A 17,124-nucleotide genomic window follows, 5' to 3' on the forward strand; every position below is an offset into this window, starting at 1 on the left:
GTGACCCATGGCCGCTGGGCCTGCGCGTCCGGAGCCTGTGCTCCGCAACGGGAGAGGCCACAACAGTGAGAGGCCCAAGTACCGCAAAAAAAAAAAAAAAAAAAAAAAAAAAAAATCTTTATGAATACTTCACTACTTCAAAGTTCAATTATATGCTCATCCACATGTTATTTCAGTATAATTGGGGCATATACCTTACATACAGAAAAGTGCATTGATCCTAAGTTCACAGTCTAAAGAATTTCCACCCAACAGATATATCCATTGTATTGTTTTCTAGGGCTGCCGTAACAAAGTACCACAAACTGGGTGGCTTAAACAGCATAAATCTGTTGTCTTGACAGTGCTGGAGACATCTTAGAAGTCTGATGTCACAGTGTCAGCAGGGCTGGTTCCTCCTGCAGGCTAGGAGGGAGAATCTGTTCCATGCCTCTCCCTTGGCTTCTGGTGGTTTTCTGGTCATCTCTGGTGTTCCTGAGCTTATAGATGTACTGTCCCAATCTCTGCCTTCACGTTCACGTGGCATCCTCCCTGTGTGTATCTCTCTATATCAAAATTCTCCCTTTTTATATGAGCACTAGTCATATTGGATTAAAGCCCACACGAATGACCTCATGTTAACTTGATGACCTCTGTAATGACCCTATTTTCAAATAAGGTCACATTCTGAGGCACCGGGGATTAGGGCTTCAGCATACCTGTTTTTAGGAAAACAATTCAATCCACAATATTCATGAAACTAGAACACAGATCAAGAAACAGAATCTACTTAGCTTTCTAAAACCTACCTCACGTCCCCCTCAGTCGTAACCCCTTGCCAAGGTTACCACTCTCCCGATCTCCTGCACCGTGGATAACCTATTCTATGTTCTTGAACTTCATATAAATGGAATCACACAACATGTATTCTTTTGCATCTGGCTTCTCTACCTCAAAACTGTATCTGTGAGATCCATCCATGTTATTGCATTGTTGCAGGCAGCACTAGTTTATTCTATTTTTTATGTAGTATTTAACAAAAGAAGGAAAAATACAATGTAATTTATCCATCTTATTTTTGATAGATACTTAGGTTGTTTCCAGTTTTTACCTATTGTGACTACAGTTGCTATGAAACTATGTTATGAATACATCGCAATGAAAACCCTAGTACCAGTCTTTTGCTAAGCACACGCTCACACCTCTGTTGGGTATATGGAGTGGGCTTTCTTGGGTCATAGGGTATCCATATGTTTGGCTTTACTAGATGCTTCCAAGCAGCTTTCCAAAGTGGTTTCCAGCAGTGCATGAGAATTTTAGTTGTTCCATAGGCTCACCAGAACTTTGGGTTGACTTGGACAAAAATTTTTTGGATGAGAAGATGATGATAATGATGATGACAAGAGCTTCTCATTAAAGTTATTATGAAAACCAGTCATTGGGCTGGTTATTTTACTTACATTACTTCATCTTTAAACTACTTTACAAGGGAGTCATTAGCTTCATTTTTACAGACAAACAAAATTAAGTGTCAGTAAGATTACATAATTTACCCAAAGTAACAGTAAGTAGCAATGTAGGCTTTCAGTCCAAATTTGTCTAATTACCAATCTCGGAGACTTTCTGGTCCAGATAAAATGTAAATCTGGTTGCTTTGGAGGTGAAGAGGAAGCCTTGGGCATTGTAGTGCAGCATGAGAGGATTGGTGTGGCTACCACAGAGGGGCCAACTTAGTGGCAAGAGGCGAACACGGCTCTAAATCTCTACACGAAGGCTAGTTTGTGCCACCCTGTTTGGGGGACATTAACCATGAGCATGTGTTATCAGGGTTAGCTTCAGACATTTCCCGATGGATGATTATTTTGAGGGCTGATTTCGAGAACAGATGGGTATGTTTAATATTTGAAAGTTGAGTGACGTAAACCAGTTTTGGGGTAGGGAGTAGGACAAAAGGTCAGGTCTGGGATTAAGGAAAAGCATCCATAATAGCAGGTCTGTGGCACTGTTCTCACCACTGATGTCAATATGCACTCCTTAGCCCTTCAGCCCTCACTCCCAGACCCAGTGTCCAGGAAACACCAGAAACATCCACCCTTAAGAACATAGCAAGAGTCAAGTCTGCTCTTATCATGTCCTCTGCTTTTGTGACCCTGGATGGTAGGGAATGGGGAAAAATATTTCGCAGAACAGGAAGGAAAAACATTCTGAAGATAATCACTCTTCCATCAAAGGCACTCAATAGACTCAAGTATTGAAAGGCTGCTTTGAATCAGGCACTGTGCTGGGTTCTTCCAGATACATCATCTTAGTCTTCACAATAACCTTGAGAGGGAAATAATTTGCTATTATCCCCATGTTACAGGCGTGGGAACTGAGCCTAAGTGAGGTTTTAAGAAACCTGTCTGAGGTTACCCAGAGGTAGAAACAAACAGCATAATAGTTCCATTCTAACAAAGGATGTAGAAAGAGGAAGTTCGGACCTTCTGAATTATGAACTAGGGGAGTATGGTCACTTTTATTTATTTCTTTTAAGGAAGGCAATAAAAGAATACTGAATGTTTTCCTGCTGAACTGCTGAAAGCTTGTTCTGGAAAATGAAAAGTTTAGAAAGAGAATTCTGGTATTGTAGGTCAGCAACTCTTATTTATGAACCATATTATGAATGGGTCCAGGGACTCATATCCTATAAAAGCATCACATACATGAGGTTCTAATCAGTTCAAATGTTGTCATCTTCTCATTTTGTGCCAGTGCAATTATTCTAGAAAGTACAAAGTTTCCATTTTAATTGGTGCTTGGCTTATTTGTTTCTGAACACATTGGTTTGGTTTTAAACTCAAGTGAAAACGAACACCTGGGCTTTGTCCTGGTTTCAGGAAAACTGAATTTTTTTTTCCCCTATACTTTCATCAGTAGTTGGTTTAATTGCCTGACCAGGTCACAGATGTAGGTGTCCCAGGTGTTTGCATGTTTTGCCTACATTACAACCCAAGTACTGCAGCCAGAGTGGAGCGAGAGCCATTCAGGAAGAAGCAATGGGCTCACACTCTGAATGTAATTCACACCCAAGACTGATGCTCACCCAGGCTCACTGCGTCTGGGCTGGCTTCCCAGCAGAGAAACAACCAAAGAAAATGAGAAACACAACACATGCAATTCTCCTGCTTTAGTCCCAAAGACTGACTAAGCCATCAAGAGCTTGTTCCCCCCAAACCGAAGACTCCTCGTGTACTGCTCAGGAGCCTTTCTTCCAGAACCAGTGGATGGGCTTAGCACCTCTACCAGCCCAGCTCTGGAGAGACAGGGAGTGCAGTCTGAGGACTGGGATGCCCTCTGCCTGCTCTAGCACAGAAATGTGCTGCTGGCGTTCGCAGAGACAAGCAAATGATGTTGTATGTGTGCTCTTAATCTCTATTTTAACGTCTCCAACAATCTAGTGTTAATTAGCAATTTGCTGCCCACCAGTATGCAAATGAATGACAAGCAAAAGCCCTCCGCATCTGTAATTATTTTGCTGATTTACAAGCTACTCTCCTCTCTGTGTAGGTTTTTCTGTGTGTGTGCATTCATGCATTAGGGATTTCATTATTTTTAGAAGCATATTCTGTACACTTTTATGCTTTAATATTTTCAGGCTTCAGTAATTACAGTATACAATTATAAATATACGTACATTTTTCCCCCTCAACTCCAAACGCATTGATTTGTCAGGAATGCTTTTTCTCTGATAAAGAGTGGAGAGTCAGATTTATCAAGGGGCTGAAATCCAAACTGCAGAGAGAGTCAGAGCACAAGATTGAAAGATGCACGTTTCTGCTGTTGCCAAACCCTTATCTGGAATCGGAGGAGTCTTGTCATATTTGATTTTCTCCCAAGCAGCTCTGGTGAATCAAGCCGCGATCTGCGTTACCCATCTGCTTACTTTGGAGCAGGATATTTTACTATTTGGCGGTTTAAATGCTTTACGTTTTTGCCAGCGCATTAAGGAAGCCTCTCGTGTTAAATTAAGTCAATTAATAAATGGAGACACATTAAGCAATCAATTTTGTCAGCCTATCTCCCCAGCATTGTGTACGGTTGGCTGTAATCACAAGATAAATGCAATGGGCTGATCTATGGTAATGTTCAATAATACATTCTCCGCCAGGCTCAATTCATCAGGGAGTTTCGGTAGGGGAGGCATTTGTTATTGGCTGTCTCTGCACCTCAAGGATAACATTTCTGTCCTTTTGATTGGCCGCCTCACTGCTGCAAGATTCTAACCGTCTTATTTTGATGATGAATATGAAGGCACTCTAAGCCGGGCTGGAGCGTAGTGTCTCAGAGGCTGTGCTCCTTCCAGAGCCCAAGGACTTACAGCTTCCTCCGCTGCCTTCCTGTGCCAGCAACCCGCGCCCCCCACCCCGCACCCCCGCCAAAAAAAAAAAAGTTGTGATGCTTTTCTTCACCCAGTGCTTTGGGGCTGTGTTAGATCTCATTCACCTCCGCTTTCAGCACTACAAGGCTAAACGGGTGTTCTCCGCCGCTGGGCAACTTGTCTGCGTGGTAAACCCCACGCACAACCTAAAGGTGAGTGGCTCTCTCTCGTTTGATGTTCCCGCGGCTTGGGTTCCAGTCCATCCTCCGGGGGTGGGGGCGGCGTCTGTGACCCTCCCGCGAGCGCGGGGAACTCGCGGCAAAGGCTGCTCCGCTGGCGCCAGGACGGCGTAGGGCACTCGGAGCCGGCGCCTCGGTTCGTTCTCCGTCTCCTGGTGGTTGGACGCTCTCGGCGACAGTGCGTTGTTTCCCCGACCGGCAAGAGCAACCGGACTGAGAGTTTTGTGGTTTGGGTTGTTTTTTTTTTTTTTTTTCCACGCTGTCAGCCTAGGAGTGGGGTGGAGGTCAGAAGTGAGCGCGGTGGAGGGGGCAGGGGGCTTGCCTCTCTCTCTGCCAAATATTTGTGGGCAAGTGTTTAGGAGACAGGATTTGAAAAGTTACCCGAATCGCGGTCTGTCCCACGTGCTGGAAAGGCGGGCAAGCACACGGATTTAGGAAGCCCCTCTGGCTGCCTCTGAAGTCACTGGGGCCGGGGTGGGGGCACAGGAAGCCCGAGGCATGGATCTGGGAGTTGGGGAGAGGGGGCTCCTTCTTCAAAGCGTTTTCCCCTTGTGCTCGGACGGCGTGAGTGGGGATCGTGGGGGGGGCGGGGATGATGTCGGGAGGAGTTTGTCTTCTTTCCTTCCTTCGAGCTAGATGCGCCCGGTGCGCAGAGGACAGCAGGGGCAGATTTGCTTCAAGACTATCGAAATGAAACCGGCTCCGAGCTGCCACGGCCCGAATCACCGCAGGCGCTGCGGGTGCCTCTTTGCTGTGGCCGCTGCCGCTGCGTTTGTGCCTTTTCGGTCAATGCCCTTTAAGAGAACAGCCAAAATATGGGCTGGAGGGACCGCTTCACGTCACCGCCAGGACTGGGGGAAATGAATGCAGAGCCCCTGGCCAGGGGAGGCAGGGGAGACGGGAAGGTAGGGCGGGAGGGGAGGTGCGAGGGCGCAGCTGAACTGCCCCCCCCCCGCCCCCAGTGTGAACGTCTGACCCCAATGGGCTCTGTCCCCAACTAAACGATGGACTCGTTTGGGAGTTGCTTTCCTGTCCTCATTATACTCAAGGCGGAGTGACGGGGGAAGGGCCCGTCTGCAGCCGAACCACGGAATAGTCTCTGCCAGAACAGATCTGTCACTCTGACCGCGGCTGTTGGGCAGGAGGTGTTGCCCGTTGCTCATCACTTTATAAACTCCTGCAGTCAGACTCTCTTTAGCTGGAGCCCTGCAGGCCAGTGCTGAAGGATGCCTCCCTGCAACTGCAACGCTCCCCCCACCCCTTCCCCACAATTCCTGGAAGTCCTCAGGAGGGACAGCTGCCTGGAGCCCCTGGGGCCATATGCCAAGGCCACTCCTGGATGGAGGGGTGATGCACTACTCCGGGACAGCTGTGGTGCTCCTGACGTAGGAACCGGCTTTCTGCAGTACCCAAGCTGTGACTAATACCATCTCCCTCAACCGTTCAGCCTCCCCAACCCCAAACCCTCCCCTCCTCTCTCTTTCCCTCATTCTCCTATTTCCTTTCTCCCTTCATGGCTTACTTTATAAATGAGAATTCACCCCCGGTCATCCTTGGCAAAGCGAGCGTATGATGTACCTATTAAAATATGATTCTGAATTCCATTTTATGGTCACTTTTGAGACCGCCTTCAAACTCCCATTATTTTGCCGCTTTACATTAGTTAGTTCCCTGTGGCAAGAAATTTTGTTTATTCCTGTTTTGCGTTTTAAAACCTTTACAAATTTTTTATGAGACTTAGCGTTTCCAAAGTTTGAATTTAGATGGTTCGTTGGCTGCAGCAGATGATGGAGAGGAAGAAGCGTGCTAAGATCTCGGTGTGGGGTGGAGTGAAAAGCATCCGTGTGTATGTTTCAGTGATGCCGGCCTGGATATTGACAGGCAGTCCTGCTGCCCGGACTCCAGGAGTCCAGACTCAAGTGTCGGAGTCCTTGGGTCAGTGCTGACTAGCTGTGTGACCTTGAATGACTCGATATCTCTGAGCCTTCCCTTCCTCACCTTCAAAATGAACCTATGAATCTTTAGCCTGCCTCCTCCACGACTCTGTGAGGCCGAAAAAGGGTTGATACTCAAGGCAGATGTGCTTTATAACGGTCTCCTCCAAAAAAAGATTACATTATTGTACATAATTTGTAGGGTTCCATTAGGAACTTCTAAAGTGATCACTTAAAGCCTTCAGCCAACTTAGTAACATAAAAATAGGTGACATATGCTTTGAAAGGCTATTTCCCATGGCTCACTTTTTTCACGTACGTTCTCGTTCGGCTTTTCATTTCCTATAAAAAGCCACTTAGAGATTTTACTCAGATGAGTGTCACTGCAGATAAACAAATCAAATCGACGGCCGCTAATGTTACCAGGGGTTGCAGCAGGACACACAGGATTTACAGAGGCTGTACCAGGTGGAGACAGACCTCCGCATCAGGCTCCAGGTGGTCCATCAGGTAAGTTTTACCGGCTTCTCAAACCTGAGGTTCTAACAACCCTTTGGAGCTTATAAAGGAGCAGTTCTCTAGGAGCATTGCTGCCCCATCACTGCTATTAAAAAATGCATAAAACCTCGAAAGAAAGTGATCCTTCTCAGCATTCCTTTCCACAGAAATATGCCTTAGATGTAATAAGCTGTGATCCACATAGGAAGAAAAATTCTTTTTTTTAAAGGAAAAAAAAAAAAAAAAGCTGTGGCAATGTTAACCCAGAATAGCTATTGATCTGCGGTGCTTCCCCGCATTTTGTATGACGGGCTGGTACATAAAATGGTGACCAAGGACAGAGAGACTGAAACCTTGCTTTCAATTTTCTAGGTTGCATATTGCTACACAGAGGGCTGGGAAGCCTGTGTTTTTCTTTGTGGAAGCAGTTTTTGCACTTTGTCCTTTCCTGAGAATGCTAAGCAGTACTTTAGGACCTGAGGCAAGTGCTGAGTTATAATCAAAATTCACTCACTGAGCAGAGAAAATTGTGTATTTACCATGCTTCTATGGGTCACCTTCATTCTCAATTTTATTACGGCGATTACTCGGTAACCTGGGATTCCTTCAAGCAAGCTGGTGCCTTTCCTTCTAAGTGCAAGGCAGAAGCCTTCCCGGGGAATGCAGACAACCCAGTTAAAGCCATTACACTCCTTAAGCCCACCCGACTTCAAAGGGGTGTTTCGAGTCGCTGGCCTGGAATAGGAGGGTCTTCTGCTTCAAGAAGAATCCATAGCAGAGCTGGCTCTGTGGACTGCAAATGGCTCTCTGTGTTGCCCTGTGTCTGTCTGTCTGTCTCTGCCTACAGGGATGGCTCCTTAAAGGGATCAGGCCCCTCACGTCTCCTTCCCACCCCATGAAAAGGGACCACCAAGGAGCCGGTGATCTTGGCTGGCTGCCATCTGCTTCCTTATTCATGGAGGTCCCTGAAATGTGGCCCACGGGCTGCAGGCTGGCACCGGGGAGGGTGCGGGCTCCTGGTCCTGATTCAGTACTGCTTTCTCCCTCGTGTCCTTTGCTTGTTTCCAAACCAAGAAAGCCCTTCTCTCCTGGCCCCTCTCCCATGGACACTCGCTGCTTGTACAGTGCCCTGCCCCGGGCAGCCCTCCCTGCTTCTGTCCCATCCCCGGAGGTGCCCTTTGAGGGGTGACCTGGCCAGTCTCTGCACCCAGGCCTCTCCAGGGAAGGGTCTGTAGTGGCAGCCAGACCCCTCTGGGGTCAGTGCTCAGCGCTTCCCAAGCGGACAGGCGCTGAGCTGATGCTGGCGGGGCGACTTCCTCCCTGTATAGCCACAGTGCTTGATAAACCAGGTTCTGAAAGAAGTCTAGCAAAACGCTTTCTGGCAGACTTCCAAAAGGCCCTCACCAGGGCCAGCGTCATTGCTGAGACCCCCCAGTGCCCTTCCCCGGCATCCAGACCCGAGGGCGGAACCTCCCCACCTCTCCTGGGAGGCTATTCATACCTCCATCCAGCCGGTCCAGTCCCTGGAGCTCTTTTCGATTATTACCCGTTAACCTTGAGTTGACAGACAGACAGACAGACACACACACACAGAGTCATGCACACACACACAGTGGGAAGGGCATATGGGACAGTGATGGCTTTAATTTGTGCCTCTCAGACACTAAATCTAAAATCAGGGCATTTTAGTACCATCACTTGAAGCATCCACGTGCCTTTCATTCTAAGACCAACCCGTGTGGATGAATGTGTTCTGAGTGCTGGTGGGGGGTGGGAGGTGGGGATCATCAAAGGAGGGAGTCGAGGAGAGGTGGGGGGCCAAAGGGAACCCTCACCTCTACCGTTCATGGGCTGATCTTTGGAGATCCCTGGCCTGCCCTGGGGCTTTCACTAACTCTGCTTGACACAGCATGGCAGGCAGCTGAAGGAAAGCTAAAGACATGAACATCGTTTTTTAGAGATTTAGAGGTGGCCCTGGAGTATTCAGCCTGAATAACTACTTAAAGGCAGTTAAAGGCTTCCGATAAGATTGTTTCACAGGCAGGGCGTGGGTTACTCCGCTCTTCCTGACACAGCCATGCCTGAGGGTCGCATCCCCGGTCTTCTGGACATTTCACCATCTTCCTCTGCTGCCCAGGCTGGAGGCTCTTCACAGCTCCAACAGCACCTTAGACGGGGGCGGGGAAAGGATGCGGGAGGAGCTGAGCTGGCTGTCCTCACTCTGTGAGCTTTATTCTAAAGGCTTCCCCCTTGCTGCCTCCTCCAGCCCTTTGGTTTCTGTGAATATCATAAGACACTCGACACTGTAGGCACAGAGCAGTCATGCGGCTTTTCTGGTTAATGGTGATTGCAAACGAGGCTCCTGAGTCACGTAACTGGGGGCGCGAGCCCCGAGCAGCCGTTGGGTTAGCAGTGGGCTGGTTATGGGGAAGCAGGGGAGGCTGAAGCTGGAGCAGAGGTGATGTGAGCCCCTTGCCTCCACACTGCATTTATCCGGCAGCCCCAGAGCAAATTTTGTGGCTCTCCCTTCGGCAGGGTCCCTCAAGCTGCAGGGACTATTTGGAAGAAATAAGAAAACAGAGACCCAACGCTTTCTTTGAAATCCACAGAGAGGTCATTGTTCTTTGGATGGCTTCCCTGGGGCAAGGCAAAACATTTCTCTAGCAATTAACAATAAGAAAAAAAAAAATTAACTGTCTGGGATGGTATTTTATACTCTTAGCAAAGTCATCTGGACCCAACCAACTCTGTCCCCCAAAGGGGAAAGGTGGCCTGTTTAGACACAAAGTGCCACATGGAAGGGGTTACCTGGAGAATGGCGCTCCATTCTCTACGGCTCAGAGAGTGACGGGGAGAATGTCAGAATTAGGGGCCTGAACCATCTTAGTTTACAGTTGAGGAAACGGAGGCCAGAGAGGGGAATGACTTGTATTCGGTTCCTACGGCTGCTGTAACAAATTACCACAAATGGGGCAGCTGAAAATCAGAGTGATCTATTTCTCAGAGAAATCAGGAGGCTGCAAGTCCAAAATCAAGGTGTCAGCGGGGCCAGGCCTCTCCAAGGCTCCAAGGAAGAGTCTGTTCCTTGCCTCATCTGGCTTGTGAGAATTCCACGTGTTCTTCGGCTTGTGGCCACATCCCTCCAATCTCTGCCTCGGGGGTCACGCGGCCTCCTTCTCTCCTTTGTGCGTACATCTTATAAGGATACAGGTTATTGCATTTAGGGCCTACTTGGATAATCCAGGATAAGCTTCTCATTGCAAGATCCTTAATTTAATCACACCTCTGGCGGTCATATAATATTCACTCTTTTGCTAGTTAAGGTAACAGTCACAGGTTCCAGGCATGAGGATGTGAATATATCTTTTCAACCCACTACTTGACTTTTGCAGAGTCAACCTATTTAGTGACGGAATTTAGGTACCAGAAGTCAGCTCTCCGAATGTCAGACCTAGATCCCCTGCACTGCCCCAGGCTGCCTTCCGATTAGCCCTAACTATAAATATCCCTTGCTTGGGTGCATGCTGTGGAAGCAGAAAATTGCGGGGATCTCCCTTCCTGCACCCCATCAGGCCCAGGCCAGCAGTGTGACCCCATGGGCTGCACCACACACCCACCATCTCCCCTTTGTCAGATCCACATTTCAATTCGGAGCCTCTTCATCCTCCTCCCTTATTCCCCTACCCCATCCATAAATCTTCTTTCCTTTCCTTTTCTGAATTCTTTTAAAAACAATATAATTAACATGCATGCATGTACATCATATTTAAAAATCAATTGTAAAGAGATACACTGTCAAAAGCATAGAGCATAGGGAATTCCCTGGAGGTCTAGTGGTTAGGACTCCACGCTTTTACCGCTGAGGGCCTGGGTTCAATCCCTGGTCGGGGAACTAAGATCCTGCAAGCCACGAGGCCAAAAAAAAAAAAAGCATAGAGCATTATATTTTGCCCTTAGTACATATTTTATAAATCCACCAGATCAATAAGGGGAGAAGCAGTGGGTATAGGAAAACAACATGGGCTTTGGGGCAGACAGGTCTGGATTCAAATCCAGGCTGTGCCACTGGCCGATGTGTGACTTTGAACAAATGGTTTTGCCTCTCAGAGGCTCCATTTCCTCCTCTATAAAAAGGAGAAAAGAACACCCACCTTGTGACCACCTAGAGGGGTGGGATAGGGAGGGAGATGCAAGAGGGAGGAGATATGGGGATATAGGTATATGTATAGCTGATTCACTTTGTTATGCAGCAGAAACTAACACACCACTGTAAAGCAATTATACTCCAATAAAGATGTTAAAAAAAAGAACGCCCACCTTCTATGGCCGCTGCAGGCGTAAATGAGTTCACAGAAGGAAAATGTCTACCACAGAGGAGAGAGTCGGTAAATAGCAGGAGTTATTGTCAACACAGGTCATTACGATAAAAACTAAAAGCCACTGCTGGGAAGCTAGAGTCAACTCCCCAAAACCCCACCTTCTGTCTTTCTCCGCCTCCCCTCCCTCCCTGCCGGCCTCAGAGCTTGCAGTTCCTTGGTATTCATGAATTGTCCTTGGCCTTGAAGAGATTTTGAACAGAACAATTTCTTGCCTTACGTAAAAGTCAGATTTGTCCTTACTGCCTAACTTCAAAGAAAGCCCTGAACCCTGCTTGGGTTCTGGGCCCAGAAGTGCAATGGGGGAGGGGCTGGGGCTGGGAGGACACGTGTGCCCGCGGTGGGACAGGGGCTGGTGCCCGTCATAGGAGCCAGGAGCTGTGCCGATGAGACCCCTTTTCCTCCCACCCCGGGACGGGCCCTCATGACCTATGCACGCCTTCTTTTCATTAGAGGCAGCTGACTTAAGCACAGGGGCAAGCGGCCCTGTGAGGGGCGCCTGATCCGGAGGGCGTGGGTCTGAGGCTGAGTGACACCACTGAGAGATCCAGCGGGGTGGGGAGAGGTAGGTGGGCAAAAACTGCAAGCCCCCTGGGAGACTGGACATTTTCTCTCTGCCCTTCGGTTCATTCTGCCTTGCGGAAGTAGCTTTCCTCTGAGCCGGGAGGGATGAAGGGGGTTGATGCTTAATGGAGGATGCAGCCCTTGGCATCAAGGGCAGGCGAGAGATGCTCTGACCTTTCTAAGCCAAGAAAGAATTCCTGGATCCCACTGTCATCAGACACTTTTTTTTTTTCTTTTTTTTTTTGCGGTACGCGGGCCTCTCACTGTTGTGGCCTCTCCCGTTGCGGAGCACAGGCTCCGGACGCGCAGGCTCAGCGGCCATGGCTCACGGGCCCAGGCGCTCCGCGGCACGTGGGATCTTCCCGGACCGGGGCACGAACCCATGTCTCCTGCATCGGCAGGAGGAGTCTCAACCACTGCGCCACCAGGGAACCCCATCAGACACTTTTTAACAAGCACAGAGGTAGGCAACAGGGCTGAGTTTCCTTACTCCAACCTGAGTTTCTACACACACACACACACACACGCACACAGAGTCAATGGAGGTTCTGAGATGCCAACCTGTTTGTACCCTGAGTGGTCTCTGAATAGCGCAAGATCACAGGGTACAGGGCTTCCCTGGTGGCGCAGTCGTTAAGAATCCATCTGCCAACACAGGGGACACGGGTTCGAGCCCAGGACTGGGAAGATCCCACATGCCGCGGAGCCACTAAGCCCTTGTGCCACAACTACTGAGCCTGTGCTCTAGAGCCTGTAAGCCACAACTACTGAGCCCACGTGCCACAACTACTGAAGCCCACGCACCTAGAGCCCGTGCTCCACAAGAGAAGCCGCTGCAATGAGAAGCCCGCGCACAGCAATGAAGAGTAGCCCCCACTCGCCCCAACTAGAGAAAGCCCACGTGCAGCAATGAAGACCCAATGCAGCCAAAATATATATATATATATATAAAGATCACAGGGTACGAAGCCCAGTGGATGGGGAAACCTGGTTCCCAGCACTGTGGAGGAAAGCACGGAGATGAACAAGATCCGTCTCCCCGAGCCAACCTGTAACTGACCACTCCAGCCTCAGGAAAGAGGTAAAAGGGAGAAGACAGTGATAGGTGAGAAAAGAGTAGCATTCTAGCTGAGGTCCTGGAGTAGGGGCTTTGGAGTCAGACTGATCTGGGTTTGAATCCAATGCCGTCACTTGCCTTGAGTAATCTCTTTGACCTCCCTAAGCCCGCATTTCCTCAACTATAAAATGATTGTTCTGAAGGTGAAAGATCATGATATACATAAAGTGCTTAGCATAGCACCCAGCACCTAATACATACTCCATAAATGGTAACTCTCATTGCTGGTAAGTGCAGTCCCTTAGAGATGTTACCCTATACACAAGATGCGACCAAGATTCTTTTGCCCAACTTGTATGAGTGAGCAAACTTCTACTCAAACTGGATGTTGGGGGAAAGAGAGGGATGGGTCAGCAGTAAAAGGACCTGTCTGTCGAGTGACCGAGATTTTGAGCATGGCAGGTCCAAGCTCAGAGGACCAGAGCCATGCTCCGGTTCCAAGTCCTGGTCTAACAGATGAGGCCCAAAGGGGGGTTGCCCGAGGTCACAGCTGATAAGGGGCACGGTCCACTGCTCTATACCTGTGCCACCACACTGCTGGGGAGTAGGGGCGTTGGATAAGGATGCTGCCTGTCTACTAGGACCCCCACACACTGGGCATCTTCCCAAGGGGTCCCTGTCCTCGGGACCTGGCCGAGGTATAAACCAGCCGGGTAAGAGTGGGGCGTTAAAAAGGCAATGTTCCTCGTGTCTCTAGTGCTGGCACAAATACACAGCAAGCAACTAGGATGAGGCTCTACGTGAAATCACCCAAGCCAGGAAGCCATAACCCCAGGCTTTCAAATAGCAGGGTGGATCAAGTTCTGCGACAAAAGGCTGCATTTTCATCTTGGCCTTGGGCCCAGGATAAAAGCACCATCAGAAACCAGCCTAATGTTTTTAGCAGAAGAACAAGGTCCTTGTGGATAATTTAGAATTGTGGTGTAACAGGAAGTATCAGTTTTACTTGCAAGATGCTGTATCTCAATAATTCCTTGGTCCTTTAATGTATGTTTAATCACGAACCGGTGATTAGGAGGGAGCTGTGAGCCGCAGAGCTGTCTCCAGGTGGCACCGGGAACTCTAGCCAGGAGAGACTGGCCTGTGGAAGGGACAGGGCCCCGCAGGACGAAACTGGAGAGTGTCCTCTATGGAAGGGAAAGGCCATCGCAGACCACGTTTGGGGAGGGAAGACGGGGTTAGCATGACATCAGGAAGGCTCCACAGAGACAGAACCGAATCAGATCAATACCAGATTTTACAAAAGACTGGCCAGCCCATCTAGCGATCTGCCCAGCTTTGTAGCCAATGCCATGGTCCCTTAGACCTAATTCCTACGACTTCACCAAGGATGTGCTGGGAAGTCCCAGGCAAGTAGCCACTCAGAACCTCGCGTTCCCTTTCTATGAATTAGAGGTATATTGTGCCTTGGGCTAAGCTGGCTACATATCCTGAAATCCACAGACTGTAGTTTTCTGCTGTCACAGGTATGCACACAATAGTAACAATAATGATCTGAACAACCACAAAATAGCTACCATTTATTGAAGGCGTGCTATGTCCAGGAACTGTGTTAAATGCTATGCATTTAATTCTCCCTAGGAAATAGTATATTATCACTCTATCAAAGCAAAGGAAAGGTAAAGAGCTTACTCAATCTTACACAGCTGTGTGTGGCGGAGCCGTTTAAAATTAAAATCCTGCGCTTTTAAGCACTTCTTGGTATGACATCCCTCAGTGTTCTCTTTTCACAACAAACAACTGGCCACAGGACTAATATTGAGTATATTATATTTCATTAAAAAATACCGAGCTAAGACCCTGTCTCATTCACCCTGTGTCTGCATACATCAAACACACACAGACGCCCCAGCTCTTGGGGGCCGATCCTGGGAGGCATGTTCTAGACTTCCCTGGGCTGCCTGGTGGAATAGAGCCCTGTGACCAATGGCAGTGACTTTGTCCCTTCCTCCTGCTTCGTGGAATCACTTCCCAAATAAACCACTGCATCCAAGTTTTTATCTCAGGCTCTACTTTGGGGGAACCCAAGTTAAAACTACATATGTGTATATGTTTTTGAATTAGCTCACATTTATGGAGCACTCACTAAGTGCTAAGCGTGATGCTAAGTGATTTACCTGAACTGCCTTTTTAAAAATCCTCAGAACTACGCCGACAATCTATCCCCAAATTACACACGAGGAAGCTGAAGCACAGAGAGATTAAGTAACTGGTCCAAGGATGCATCCAATGAGTGGTAGAGTTTAGCTGGTGCTTTTAATCTTTGTTAAGCTGTCTCTCCCTCTTGGTCACAGAACTGCTTACCTGGAAGCTTCTACAAAGAGCCTAGCCTTCCATTTCAGGCTCGATAAAAACTATGATTTGCATAAAATACTTGAAGGAAATCTTGGCAACAACTTTATTTAAGTGCACGACTCAAAATTATCCTGCAGAAAAGGAAGTTTGTGCTCCATGATCATTTTTTAAAATGGGTTACATGGTTGGACAGGAGGACCGAGCATCTGAAACTAGCACTGACCCCCGAATCTGGGACATGTGATCGTCTTGTCAATTCCTCACTTGCTTCCCAACGACAATGGGATCTAGTTGACCACGTCAGAAATGAAAACGTCCTCTAAGCACCGGGATAGCATTAAACAGGCCACTTTTTCTCCGAGAAAAGAAGAAAGAAATCTTTTTATACAAAAGCAAAAATGTCCTTCAGGAGAACGTGGCTCTTACCCCGTCACACCAGTTCTCTGAGAGATCCACAGGCCTTTGAAATTTCCTTTCCCATTAGCAGCCATACTTTATTACTCAATTTATTTTTTTTAAACTAAAATCGAAGAGGAGCGAAATTTTAATGACCATTTTCTACCTCACTTAACTGAGCCTCTACCTCGATTAGGGGAAGGGCCGACCCTTCCCCTAATGCTCTTTAAACATTTCCTTTTTGCAAAAGTGCCGTGGGAAGAACTGAGTTGAGGGAGGCGTCCGGGTGAGAGGCGAGCTGCTGGGAGGAGAGCGGAATATGTTTGGGAGCTTTGTTCCCAGGGTACAAGCTGGAGCCGCGAGGGGCAGCGTCTACACTGACTTCAGGGGGCGTGAGGAAAACGCTCAGCCAGCTGCTGTGGAGCGGAGGCCACCAAGGTTATCCCCCAGGGTCACCTCATCCAGCAGCTCTGACATCGGGGGAAAGTCACAGAGGCTGCAGAGGGCTCACGGGGGACACTGACACGGAGGAACTAAAGGAATTCCGTGAGGAAAGTGCCTCAGTCCTGACCCATGTGCCATCAGCACCATTTCCGGCCCCACAGGACGCCTACTCATCACCGCGGCCCTCGGGGTGACGGCCTGAAGGACCACAGCATGGGCAGGGGGCTGCCACCGCAGGCACCTCTGCCGACCCCAGCCCTGCCCGGCACCCCCGCCCCCTCCGTAAGCAGGAGGGCTGATCAGCACGTGAAGAAGCTGCCTCGTTGAAAAGACAGTCTCTTCAGCAAGTGGCGCTGGAAAAGCTGGACGGCCTCGTGTGCGTCCATGAAGTTAGAACACACCCTCACACCATACACACAAATAAACTCAAAGGGGCCTAAAGGCTTAAATACAAGACACAGCACCATAAGACTCCTAGAAGAGAACACAGACAAAAAACCTTCCTCTGACATAAATCGTAGCAATATTTTCTTACATGAGTCTCTCAAGGCAAAAGAAATAAAAACAAAAATAAACAAATGGGACCTAATCAAACTTATAAGCCTTTGCACAGCAAAGGAAACCATCAACAAAACGTAAAGACAACCTACAGATTGGGAGAAAATATTTGCAAACAATGTGACTGACAAGGGCTTAATTTCCAAAATATACAAACAGCTCATAGAACTCGATATCAAAAAAACAAACAACCCCATCAAAACATAGTCAGAAGACCTAAATAGACATTTCTCCAATGAAGACATACAGATGGGCAGCAGGCACATGAAAAGATGGTCCACATCGCTAGTTATTAGAGAAATGCAAATCAAAACGACCATGAAGTATCACCACATGGGTCAGAATGGCCACCAGCAAAAAGTCTACA

At 48.3% G+C, this 17,124-nt stretch overlaps 1 protein-coding gene across 1 annotated transcript in view; it reads left to right on the forward strand.

Annotated features, from left to right (window-relative positions):
- The first annotated feature begins 4,335 nt into the window (after positions 1–4,335).
- The window catches only part of SIAH3 (siah E3 ubiquitin protein ligase family member 3), a 77,001-nt gene continuing 64,212 nt past the window's right edge, over positions 4,336–17,124 (forward strand). The window contains exon 1 of the mRNA XM_059041892.2: positions 4,336–4,548. Within this exon, the coding sequence (XP_058897875.1) occupies positions 4,414–4,548 (135 nt within the window). The 5' untranslated portion in view covers positions 4,336–4,413. The remainder of the gene's footprint in view (positions 4,549–17,124) is intronic.

Source organism: Kogia breviceps, chromosome 16 (genome assembly GCF_026419965.1).
Source record: "Kogia breviceps isolate mKogBre1 chromosome 16, mKogBre1 haplotype 1, whole genome shotgun sequence".
NCBI classification, from domain to species: domain Eukaryota; kingdom Metazoa; phylum Chordata; class Mammalia; order Artiodactyla; family Physeteridae; genus Kogia; species Kogia breviceps.